Source organism: Ambystoma mexicanum, chromosome 4q (assembly GCF_040938575.1).
Source record: "Ambystoma mexicanum isolate Mex_15411 chromosome 4q, UKY_AmexF1_1, whole genome shotgun sequence".
In the NCBI taxonomy this organism is placed as follows: Eukaryota; Metazoa; Chordata; class Amphibia; order Caudata; family Ambystomatidae; genus Ambystoma; species Ambystoma mexicanum.
Genome location: NC_090928.1, coordinates 1,062,483,971 through 1,062,497,440, shown reverse-complemented (window position 1 = coordinate 1,062,497,440; position 13,470 = coordinate 1,062,483,971). Strand labels below are relative to the sequence as shown.

The following is a 13,470-nucleotide window of genomic DNA, read 5'->3' as shown; positions in this document are numbered from 1 at the left end:
TTGAAGTGTTGCCATCCCAGGCACACTCTGCAACAACTGGAGGAATCCTCTGGAAACCTAGCGGGTACTGTCTCAGACTAATTCAGTTCTAACCATAAAACATACCACATCTAGTCTCTAAAATATCGTGATTTGCATGAAACTGTCTCTTAGTTATACTGTTTTTTTTTCAAAATAAGAATGTAATGTTTCGTTATGATGAAATGCATATGCTGCCCCACTATCTCAACAGTGGTGGAAAAATGTCTATGAATAGGTATTGCCGCTCTTCCTTTGTCGTCCTAGGAGAAAGAAAACCTGGAGACCGGCCAAGGAGGACGATCCGGAGACCGGGAGCAGAGACGCAACGGGCCCGGGGTACCGCCCAATCTTCCCATCAGGACCGGCGAGGAGAACCGATCGATCCGACCGGATGGAGAAAAAGATGCTGAACTGTGCCATCTATTGGAAGAAGATGAGGAAACATCCCAGGTCTTGCGAGTCCCATTAGTGAAATAGAATGGCCATCGCAAGAGGGGGGCTTGTGGGATGTTTTTATCCACGCATCCAAGCCCTACCTCAAAACTGTGCAGTACTGACATGGAAAACATCATGATGGCCAGAGCTTCCCAGAAAATGCACAGGGAAAGGCATGAAGAATAGGCTGCCACTCATTTTTGCCGATGTTATGGGCACAGAAGGACACTGCCTAAAACCACCATTGGACTACCCACACAGTAGTCTGAAACCATTGGGAATGGCAATGCTGATTGCCAAAAGCAAACCCATAACTGTTGGGAATTCATTTTCTTAAATCCCAAAAAAAGGGGTGCAGTACCAGTACTCACCACTATCAAAAAGCCGGCGTTTTAAAACAACACCAGATTTTACTTTTTTTGTGTAAAACTGAATAAATGAACCCAAAGCAGGCCAAAGAAAGACTTACTGAGAGGTGGATCCAATGTAAAGTTATATTCTGAAGTGACTTGAAGGTTTATAACAAGACTGGCTGAGCTGTGGATTTCAGCAGTTTAAGTAAATTTGGACTGAAAGACACTAAAAATCTAAATGTTTAAAAGAAATGAGTGACCTACTTTGAGTGTCACATAGGTTGCAATTGTTTAAATGTCATAGTTTTAAACTTAGAATCAGCATTCTAGCTGCATATGTAAACATTGTCTTGACTTAAACTGGGTAACAAAAAGTGACATTTTATCTGAAACCTGGCTTAAGGAACTGAATTCTGCCCACCAGCTACCCCCGACAGGAGATGAAACTTGAGTCACAGCTGTGTTCCCAGGCCTATCTGCCTTTTGCTGGCCACACTAAGGATATGCCATCTCTCTGATAATTGAATTAAGGGGAGCCCCCACAGAATACAGGAGCTCTGAACAAAGCCCTGTCCTGACTCAGGCAAATGTTTTATTGGCGGGAGTCGTAAATGGAGCTTCCTCCTGGAAGGACAGGGGAGGAGCACTGCCTGTGAGAGCAAGCTGGCTTGGCAGAACTGGAAAAACCAGAAATTCAACCTTGTGCTGGGGGGAAACCACACCCCTTTGGGGCCAGAACATAACTCTAAAAAGATGAATAACTCATAGTACGGACTTGTGAAAATTATTTAAATGACACCATAATTCTTGTGATTTTTCTGCCCACATTTTAAGACGTGTTAGGACCCAGTGGTATGTTCAGGGGGGTTTTAGCGGAAAAGAGGATATTACTCAAAATGTGTGCATGTGAAAAATCTGACACTTCATCAACTAATGTCCATACTCCTTGCGCACATGTGTGTAAATTTGGGTTAATGTCCGAAATTGCAAAATTAGTTAAAAAGTGCAAATATTGCCATTTCTGAATGCAAGCTCCCAGGAAGAGCAGATTTGGACAAGGGTATACCTCCTGTAATGCATGATGGGTACATGTAATTTTAAACAAATGTGTACCTGTGCAAATATGTTTTTTTTTATCAAATATAGATTGTGTGCAATTTGACAGGGGAGGATCCTCTGACCCATAAAACCTACAGCATCGCTCTGACTCACAGTTCCTTCCCCAATCATGGGAGAGGGGAGAATTGGGCCAATGGCAAGTGGAGAGGGGTAGAGCCTAGTGATGCTGCACACACACCCATTTTCAAAACAGATAAAAGCAGACAGGCAGGACAGATAGGGACTTTCAAATCCATTTGCAGCTGGAAGCTCTGCCGGGAAAATCCATACTTTACCTCCATCAACCTCCAGAGAGCCAACATAGAGACTTCAATCTATCCACCTTCAGAGACCCAGACCAGACCAGCAGAGTAGAGCTGACCCAGATCACTGTGAAGTGCAGAGACCAGAGTCCAGTCTAAAACCTGACCAGATCCGTGGCGAGGCCCATTCTAATTCAAGAATATAGTGTGAGTACCTAGCAAAACTGTGCAGAACCAATCTCTTAGTTAAAATAATATAATTCAATCTATTTTAATCTAAGTAGAACTGCCTCCTAACTGTCACCTGTCATTTTCTAGTTGCAAGCTGCACTTGTCTTTTTGAACTTTAAAATTTCAAATCTGAAAAACGACCTTTATTTAATCGCTCATATCTCCGTGACCGTTTGTGCTAGAGACTTGCAGTAACTTCCCTCAGAAAGCTTAGAATCGTGGCTTTCCTACGAACCTAGAACCGCATTCCTACCCCCGATACTTTTGCTGTAATCGCGAAAAACGCTCTCGCGAATTTTGCCGCGATTTGCAAATTTCTCCATGTGTGAAAACAGAAGATTCTTTGCTTTCCTTGCTAAAAAATTCGTTTGCCTCTTAAGAACCATCCCTGTATCATTGCTAGAGTGAGCCTGGACTAATATTAACTAGATACCACTCACCCTGAACCTCTAGGGGGAATTAAAAGCATTTTAGCATATTATTCACTTCATTGCCAGCACATATAAAAGCATTTTGGGACTGTGTGTAAACTTCTGTAGTCTAAGCTGCTGGGGTGAACTGAATTACAGTTGATTGCATTTCTGAGAACTGTGTGCTTTCCTTCCATTTCCTTGCATTGCATAAAGGGGGGAGGGGATTGCCAGAGAAAAGTGATTACATTGTTTTGTTGAACGCATATTGAGTATTTCTGTACTGCATTTTCATTCAACATTGCATCCATTTGAACTCTATAAAGCATTCTCTACCACATTATTCTTCTGTCCCTATTTACCAGTGTGCTACCTTATCCATTTCATGTCAACTCCTTAGTGATTATAAAGAAGTGTGCTAGTGCCAGATTCTCCGTTGTTAATCTTTATCATCTCAGATTAAGTGTGATATTCAATTATTAATTTATTATCAAAGTGTGATATATCTATACATTGTTTAATTTTTTCAAATAAATCTTTTAAATTTGCAAAACAAACCTACTTCTTGGCTCAGTGGGGTCAGGGGGATTCTAAGAGAGGGGTGTTATATAGGGGTAGTCATCCAGAACGCATGAACTGGACATAAAGTTATATCAGTAAGGGTTTCCATTCAGTATCCCAGACTAGGCATTGACTTAGCTGTAGTGTTGAATTGAATCCTCTTACAACATCATAGTCGCTGAAAAATAACAGCGCTTCGCTTGGGCAACCTAAATTTCTTCTGAAATACCTGGGCCCCATTAATGGACTTTGCAGCAAGTTTCCCCGGACTCAAACGAAGGCCTCCGCTAACCCGCTGGCTGGAATGAGCCGAGCATTCAGGAACTGGCGTCAAACGGAGCACCTCTCTTCCCGGGCTTAGAGCCGCCTAGGGGATCTCTTGTTAAAAGCGTGTTGTGTCTTATAAATATGATCTGTGCCAACTACAACGCACCGACTGCCAGGATAGCAGTCAACCGGGAGCTCTCGAATCCCATCAGAATAGGAAGGGGCACAAAGCAGGGATGCCCCCTGTCGCCCCAGCTGTACGCAATCTTTCTAGAACCCCTCTTGGTGAAATTCAGAGCGACCCCAGACATAAATGGTATAGAAATGGGAGGACAAATACATAAGACAGCCGCATACGCCGACGATATGATGATGACCATTACAGAACCGAGTAGGACGCTCCCGCTTCTTATCCAGCTGATAAACTATTATGGGAAAATATCGGGGCTGAAAATAAACAAGCAGAAATCAATGGTAATGGCATTGGCAGGAAATAAAGATGAGATCCACAAGTTAACGAACGACCTACAACTACAAACGGCAAAAGGAGTGAGATACCTTGGAGTGACCCTGACACCTAAGATACAAAACCTATACTTGGGGAACTACACAAAGCTCATGGAAAACGTTAAGAGATCTGAACTGATGGAACCTGCTGACAACTTCCTGGTGGGGCAGAATAACGGTCATTAAGATGACGATTTTATCCAGATTGCTGTACTACTTCCAAGCACTCCCCATAAGGATTCCGACATCTTTCTTTAAGTCACTCACTAAAACTATCACCAAATATGTATGGCAAAACAAAACACCAAGACTATCACAACAGGCGCTTACAGCACAAAAATCAGATGGAGGAATGGCGCTCCCCCACTTCAGGAAGTACTATGAGGCGGCTCAACTCTGGGTACTTAGCGAATGGATCACGGACATGTCAGAAAAATGGTGGGTGGCACAGGATAGAGCCGTCGCAACATCAAACCTGCGCCACCTCCTGTGGAAGAGACCCGAGCACAGACACCAAAACATTAAGATAAGTGAAGTCATGAGCACCACTATGGAAATCTGGGACAGAGCTACCAAGAGAGAAACCCTCACGATAGACCACGCCCCATTCATACCAATGTTTGACAACCCAGCCTTCCCCCCCAGGGGTAGAAAAAGGGTCATTCCAGAAATGGTGAGATGCCGATTGCACAAAAGTGGGAGACATGTCGAGGGACAACAGATCAGATCCTTCACAGAATGCCAGGATTTTCTGGACCTCACCGAGAAGGACAGATATCAGTATGAACAGATCCACCATTGGCTCACAACGCCAAGAATAACGAAGGCCCTGACAAGGGATCCTACACCTTTCGAGACCTACATGCTGACCCAAACGGGAGAAAAGAAATTTGTCTCCACTCTATACAAATTCATTAACGCCCAAGAACAAAACATCACGTGGTTCTACATGAAAAAATGGGAAATCACGCTAGGAAAACAAATCACGAGGAAGCAATGGACATATCTCTGGCAAATAATGCCCAAGTGGACACGGGCAATACAAACAAGGGAAGCCTGGACCAAAGTGATGATCCAATGGCACTACACCCCGGAAAGACTTCACAAAATGTTCCCGACAACACAAGGGAACTGTTGGAGGGGGTGCGACACCGTGGGCACATGGAGACACATCTGGTGGGACTGCGGGGAACTTCAACAATTCTGGGCGGAAGTGAAAACTCAGATGCAAGAAATGTTCAAGGGAACGGCCAACCTAGAAGAAGAAATATGGATGTGTGGCATGTGGGCCCCCAGAGATAGAACACTTACCAAGACACAAAAGAAAAACTTTATGGGGTTCCTCATAGCAGCCTGGCTAGCAATAGCACAAAAATGGAAACAAAAATCCCCCCCCCAACCACACAAGAATGGCTCCACAGGATTTGGACGTTCGTAGCGATGGAGAGAATCACATATAACCTCCAAGGGGACAGACAGTGATTCGCTACAGACTGGGGAGAAGCCATAGAATTCCTGCAAAGTGACTACATGCTACAATGGTGCCCACATAACATTTGTATCCTGGATATGTTTACAAGCTAAGACTGAAGCATACATGGGACACTAAGGAACTGCAAGGATGCTAATACCGGTAAGGAGGGAGGGGCGTTGGAAGGGGGGGTTGGGGACAATGTTGAGTCCCGATATTAATATTTAAAGAAATGCCAATAAAAATGTATTTTTTTTAAAAAAGCGTGTTGTGTCAAGTTTTTATGCATATATGATGATGTCTGATGTCTTTGTCATGTCTTAAATGTTAATAAAATATCAAGTTGAAAAAAAAAAGATAGCATGGAAGAGGCTTACCAAGAACTTGTGAGCACACTAGGAGAAGGGAGTCATTCTCCTAGCCCCACCTGGAAATACTGGAACTTTGTTTCTTTTGAACTTGGGAACTTTTCTTTTGTGTTTGAACATTGGAACATTTCCCGAGCTTGAGTACACTGCACCTCAAGAGACTCATACCTAGGAAATGGAGTCCGTCGCCTGGGTTTTTAGAAATAACTTATTTTGATTAGATAAGAATTTGTGTTTAAGTGGTAGGGATAGAATAAGAGTTTGGACTATTATGATGAACTTTTCATTTGGACTACACAGACTTCCTGACTGCCTGAGTTTAGTTTGTTTTGAGGCCGGGAAACCACCTCTAGTTATGGATAGATGGGTTTGTTTATGCTTTAAAATAAAGGTTTATAGCAATCACTATACCAGCATTTGGTCGGACTCCTCATTCCATGCTGTCACAGTTGTTTCCCCTGTTTCTTATTCTGCCCTGCTTTTCTTTCACAACATCTTCCCCCCACTTTTCTTGCCATAATCTGTCAATCCAATTTATCCTCCCTTTTCTGACCTTTCCTATCCTGTCAATCTTGCTCTCTGGAATGTGCGCTCAATCTGTAATAAAGCCCATTCCATTCTTGATACTTTTCACTGTTTAAAATAGCACCTTCTCTGTATCACAGAAACTTGGCTATCCTCTTCTTACACTGCTATCCCGGCTTCTTTGACAACCTCTTCAACTGTTTTTTCTCATACCGCCCGCCTAACGCATAGCAAGGGTGGTGTTGACATTTTACATCACTCCTCATTTATTTTCTTTCCATCTTCTACTAGTATTCCACATTTGTCCTCATTTCAATATCAGTACTCCCTCTTCTCAAAACCCTCGCTTTTCTTCTGCCCCCATGGCCCAACTCTTTTTGCGAAGATCTGGACGCTCTCTTTTACCCTTTGACACGTGCTTGCTTTTTTTTGCGATTCCAATCTCCATCTTTCCTCCACTCACTGCTATGTTCCTCTTATATCTCTTCTTGATTCCTACAAGCTTTCTTTTCAGTGGCCTCCCCCTCCTTCTCATATTGCTGGTTCTGAGATGGATCTAGTGTTTGCCTCCTCGCCTATCTATGACTTCTATTTCTGCTTCTCCTTGTCACTTATCTGCCAGTGTGTTCCTTTCTTTCAGTTATTATTCCTCCTACAGTTCTCTCCCCTTCCCCTTCTATGTCCCTCATTTTTTTCTGTCACAGTATACATTACTTTAATACTTCGCTATTTGACACTACTATCCCTTCTTTGCTTTCATCTCTACAGGAACTTGCTTCTTCCTCTGCAAATTATATCTTATCTTTCTTCTCCTCAGCCATTTCCAACACTCTCTACTCTCTTTACCCCGCTTAACCCTTCATTCCAACGCACAAACCCTCCCAACCTTGGATGACTCCTTCACTTCGTTCACTACAACAATCTTTTCTCCGTGCTGAGCGCTGTTGGTGGAAATCAGTCACCTGCAAACCAGTCTCTTCTTTCATCTATTCATACCACTTACTATTCTGCTCTACTTACAGCCAAACAACAGTACTATACTAATCTCTTGGATTCTTTGTCTTCTCACTCACTTCGCCTCTTTCAGAATTTAACTCAGATTTTTATCTCCACGCTTCCTGATCCTGCTACTACTCTTTCAGCATCTAATTTGGCTACTTACTTTTCTATTAAAGTTGATCTGCTCTGCTCTTCTATTTCTGCCTCTCCCACTCCGCCTGCTCCCTTTGCATCTCTCCCTACGTCTCTCTCATTCTCCTCTTTTTATCCTATTACTGATGCCGATATGGCGATCTTCCTTTCTAAGGCTCATCCCACTTCTGCTCCCGCTGATCCTCCCCCTTCTCTCTTATTCCATATCTTACTTCTCTTTTTAATGCCTCTCTCCAATCTTCGGACTTTCCTTTCATTTTGCAGCATGTCATGATTCTTTCAATTCTTAAAAAATCTTCACTCTACCTTTCTCGTCCTTCTAATTTCCGCCCTATTTGTCTCCTCCTATATCTTTCTAAGCTTTAGGAGTGCATTGTATGTTCTGAAGTTTCCTCACCTATTAACTCCAACTCTCTTCTTCCACCTTATCAATCTGGTTTTCAGCCCTGTCACTCCACTGAGACTGCTCTCCTTTCTGTTACAAACTCTCTTCTCTCAGCTCACTACTCTCAACACTCTTCTCTACTGGTACTTTTAGATGTATCGGCTGCCTGGGATAGAGTTGACCAATCTCTTCCACTGCTTTCTCGTGACTATCTCGGCTTCAAAAACTGTGTTCTGATATGGTTCCGCTCATGTCTTGACAATCGCACATACTTGGTTTCTTGGGCTGCTGAGCAGACCTACCTTTCCTCTCTGTCACGGTGTTCCCCAAGGGTCAGTCTTGGGCCATCCCTTGTTCTCTTTATAAACTATCCCTCTTGCTTCTATAATCTCTTCATTCAGTCTTTCACACCACTTTTACATGGACGGCACTCAACTATTCCTATCCTACCCTGCTTTCACAACTGCTATTGAAGACACTTTCTCTTCCTGTCTGCTTGCTATCCAGTCTTGGATGACCAACCATTACCTTTATCTGAATCCCTCTAAGACTGAAGTCCTCTTCTTTCCTGCTACTACTCTTTCCTCCTCCCTCACTCCCTATTCTTTGTCTTTTCCACCTAATTCCCTCGCTATCTCCCGATCTGCCTGCAAACTTGGCATGCACTTTGACTCTTCTCTTCATTTCTCCTCAGACATTTCCTCTGTTGCTCGCGCCTGTCATTTTCACCTTTTTAATATTGGTAAAACAGTCTATAATTCTTCTATCCGTTTACTTTGTTTCCCCTCTCCTCGTGACTCTCAAACTCCAGCTTGCACCTATTTACGCTGACATCCTTTCCACGCCCATCTGTGCTTTAACAGCGCTTAACAGTTTTCAAATCTCTTCACAACTTGGCTTCTTTTTGTCTCTCGGTGCTTGTATCTTTTTATTCTCCAGCTCGTTCTTTATTTTCAGATTCCCAGTTTCTTCTCAACGTCCCTCGTCCTCCTTGTGTCTCCTCCCATTTCCGTTCTTCTTCGTTGCTGGCCCCTTTTAACAGGAATGCTCTTCCCCTCTCTTTGCTCCCTTTCATCTTACTCTATGTTTCGTTCACGTTTAAAGGTCTTTTTCCTCTGCTCATAATTTCTTCCACCATTCTCATATTGATTTGTACCGTTTTATCATTTCCTGTACAGCGCTTTAGCATAAAGCAGTATAAATAAAATCAAACTTAATACAAATATAATACAATACTTCATCTACTTTCTCCTTGCAAGCCAACAAAGAGATACAAGGGTATAGTCTTCCCATGGAGGGTGGGTCATTCAGTTCTTGTTTCTGGGTACAGACATCCTCCTTTGTTTCCGTCGTAGGGATAGCAGCTGTTCGCTGCCAGCCTGTTAGCTTTATGGGTGACTCATTGCTGTTCACTTATTGGTAAGAGAGTGGAACAAACACTCTCATAACAATGGAGAATCTGGTGTATCAATCACCACCTCAACACCCTTTTCTCTACCACCACTCCTCTCTATTCTCTACCACATCCTCTCCGATCTATACAACCTCCTCCTCTCCATTCTCTACCACCGCCTCCTCGTCGTCCTCCTCTGTTCTTTATTACGTCCACCTAATACTGCTTTTCCTCCAACCTCAAAACTTCTCCCCACACTCGCCTCCTGCTTCTTTCATCCACTCTTCTGTAACATTCTCTCTCCAGCCTCCTGTTTCCTTGCTTTTCTCCATACATCCACACTACCCATTCTAAGTAAACTACTTTTACCACCCTGACCAAGTCGGTAATGTGGGTGGTAATGTCTGTTTGCATTTAACTTCTATGTATTCCAATGAGAAGTTTCCTGATTAAGTTAGCATAATTAAAACTACAGATTTCTCAGCTGAGGTAAATGGGGCGGGGGGGGGAGGAGGGCTTCCACTGCCCATGAAGTGCAGTATCAAGATCCCATGCTGTCATTTTGGTTTTCTACCTTGCCGGCATCTACATGGGGAGCAGCAATCTCTCTGCGTTTCCGTCTTTCGACCTGCAGTACACTAGGTGTCAGAGCTCCGTGAACGGGTGCAAAACAATCCTGCATCTGGGGTTGTGCCCTCCAAATTAGCTGGTAATGTCGTCCCCCTCCATTTTAAGTGTTTGTGGGAGGGTTTAATTACTACGGAAGACTATGGGTACTTCTTATCAAGCAGAGGGCTTTACCAAACCCCTATAGTACAAGTATTTATTCCCTGCCCGATCCTATCACTGGATACTCTAAATGTGGATAGTACAGGCACCATATGCCAATCTGGGCAGAAGGGGGACCCTCCCCAGGCCTTCCCTAAACCCAGCATCACACAATTGTGGCAGCACCCATCCCCTCTATTGCCCCACCATCCACATTTAGGGTCATGGAGGGCACTGTGTCAACACTAATGGTACCTAAAGGCTAAACACCAGACTCAACATGTTAAGCATCCAGAAACCCAGTGCCCTTTGTGTCCACTGTTGTTAGCAGTTGAAGACTCATACTCCTGTACTGGTCGTACCAAACTCGCATCAGTCTGACAAAAGCAACTTACTGAGCACAAAACAAAAGTTTGTTAAATTTCAAATGAGGTCCTGTCTACTTGCATGGCTTTTTAAATCTGGCATTGTTGAAAGGATTACTGCATGACCTTCCAAAGTCACTGTAATATTTAAAAAGTCAACAGTTGTGCAGGAACTATGACGGTAAAATGCAAAATGTAACCAATCACAGTCCTCAAGTACTCCAAGACTATGGCTTGTTTTTATTGGTTTTGTATTTTAACATTTTCAATTAACCTTTATTATTTTATAAAGGCTGTTTGTTACTACAAAAGGTACCAGGAAAAGAGAGGTTCCAAATAAGTGACCGGGAAGACCTCTCTTGTGCTTCCGATATTTATACATTTTTGAAACCGAAAGGGGAGTGCTGATGGAGGAATTTGTCCAGAACCTTTTTAATATTAGAACATCTACGACTCACCTGGGGCAATATATGTAACATATGTGATTTCACTGAGCGTATCGACAAGATCTGGGTCAAACGGCACAGATGTAGTCTTGGAAAGGTATTTAGATGTATCGAAAATGGTTGCTGATAGAGCAGATCTCATAACTAAAGTTGTCCGGTTTTGGTGCACAAGTTTTTAAACTTTTGATCTTCAGAGTTTTTACTGCAGCAAACATAGTATAAGAGTGAACCCTGAAGAAAGACCCACATTGAAAAATGCCCTCATGTTATCTCAGACATCCATCGCTAACATCTGTTACCCACACGATACAAGGTTCTCATAGCTAAAAGTGTCATCTGGTCACAATGTGGTGAATGAAGCCTTGAGGAAGTTACGACAATTATTTCACCTGCTGCAAGTAACGCCTGGGAACAGCTAGATAGAATCATACATAAAAGGTAAGAGCTATCCGCATCAAGGTTCCTTAGCCCATGGAGTACCCGCCCCCCTCATTGGCAAAGGTTACCGGAAATAAATGATTTTTAGTGGAAATTAAGACGTGTATATAGTGCTATAGGAAAAGCTGAACCCTTTTTTATTCAGAGGTGTATACATACACGTCCTTGTGCTAATGAAATGATTAATGAAGATCCTGTGAGGCCAACTATAGTATACTGGGTCCTACAAACCATGCAGTGAAAACCCAACGCCTGTTGAAGGGAGGTGTTTATGCATTCCGCATGATTCCATTAATCCCAATTTTGCAGTTTAAAAATATAGTGGTTCATGGTTAGAAAATCCTAAGCATTACCTTCAAATGTTTAAAAATTCCAGCTGCAACTTTCATGCTTCTGTGAACTTCTTTTGCTTCATCTTCTGTAATGCTGAAAAATGTCAATGAATTCACATCACTGATCGCAAACTTGCAAATGATCAATGTACGAACAGCATCAAGTACACCATCTAGCAAGTAGGCATTGCACACCATTATAAAGGGAAGTTCCCCATAAGACCAGAAAAATCTTCAACTCAAACATTGGAAAAATAACATTTATATTTACATTTAACATTTATAGGGAACTTCCTCAAACAATAGAAGGGAAGAACACACTTCCGCCGCCTACCCAGTCCTTTACCAGACTCATCTTAAGAGCTTTGGGTTATGTTTATGTGACCCTGGGAAAGAGGCGATTGTTTCAGATTTATACAAAGGACAGCAACTGCAAGCTTTCATGTTGCAGTCAGGCTTTTCCCTAGCCACAGTAAGGAACAAGTTACTTACCTGTAACTGTTGTTCTCCAGCATGGGTCTGGCATGGATTCACATGCTCATGAATATTCCCCGTCGTCAGGCTGGGAATCCTCGGTAAAGAAAAAACCAGTATCAGTTTCGTTTCTGATCTGTCTTTCGTAGTAACAACCAATCACTGGTCTCTGCGTCATACTGACCACAGCTAATGACTGCCCTCTACCTAAGCACCGCCTCTGGCAGCCATCTTCAGATTTGGAAGCACGTGAAGTGGCAGTATGACCAAGTGAAGAGCCGCAGAGGGGTAGGCGGGAGGGTTCGCATGTGAATCCATGCCAGACCCATGCTGGAGAACAACAGTTACAGGTAAGTAACTTGTTCCTTCTCCAGCATGGGGTCTGGCATGGATTCACATGCTCATGAATAAAGAATACATAGCAGTACACACATGCACAACCACGGGAGGTGGCAACGGCTCAACATTAAGCAGTACATCAAACTCAACATTAAGCATCTTACCTCCTCACCAGGCTCACCTCAGGCGAACAGGTTGCGCAGCACTGCTTGGCCGACCCTGGACTCCTCCCTGGAATCCCGATCGACGCAGTAGAATTTCGTGAAGGTGTGCGTCGACCTCCACGTAGCAGCCCTGCATATGTCCAGCAGGGGCACACCAGAAAGGAACGCCGTGGTAGCTGCGATCGCTCTGGTGGAATGGGCTCTCGGACGGCCAGGCAGCGGTCGGTTTGCCAACCGATGACAGTACATGATACAGCCGGAGAGCCATCTGGAAATGGAAGCCTTCGAGAGAGCCTTCCCCTGATTGACAGGTCCAAAGTTCACAAAGAGTTGTGACGTCTTCCGAAAACACTTCGTGCGGTCCACGTAGAACTTCAGCGCTATAGCCACATCCAGCGAGTGCAAAGTCCTCTCAGCCGGCGACGAAGGCGACGGGAAGAATACAGGCAACACCAAGGGTTCGTTGAGATGGAAGTCCGACGGTACCTTGGGCATGAAGGAGGGGTGCGTCCTGAGCACCACCCTCGTGTCGTGAAAAGTCAAGTACGGGGCCTTGCAGGAAAGGGCCTGGATCTCTCCCACCCGTCGTGCGGAGGTGATGGCCACAAGAAACGCTGTCTTCCACGACAGAAACTTCAACGGGGCCGAGTGCAGAGGCTCGAACGGAGGTCCCATGAGCTTGGTCAGCACCACGTTGAGCTCCC

The 13,470-nt window shown here is 43.8% G+C and overlaps 1 protein-coding gene across 2 annotated transcripts in view; it reads right to left on the bottom strand.

The window, feature by feature from the left end:
• BROX (BRO1 domain and CAAX motif containing) overlaps positions 1-13,470 on the bottom strand; it is a 904,523-nt gene that overhangs the window by 363,169 nt on the left and 527,884 nt on the right. For both annotated transcript variants that reach the window (XM_069608616.1, XM_069608615.1), the window contains one exon: positions 11,811-11,883. In XM_069608616.1, the coding sequence (XP_069464717.1) occupies positions 11,811-11,883 (73 nt within the window). The remainder of the gene's footprint in view (positions 1-11,810; positions 11,884-13,470) is intronic.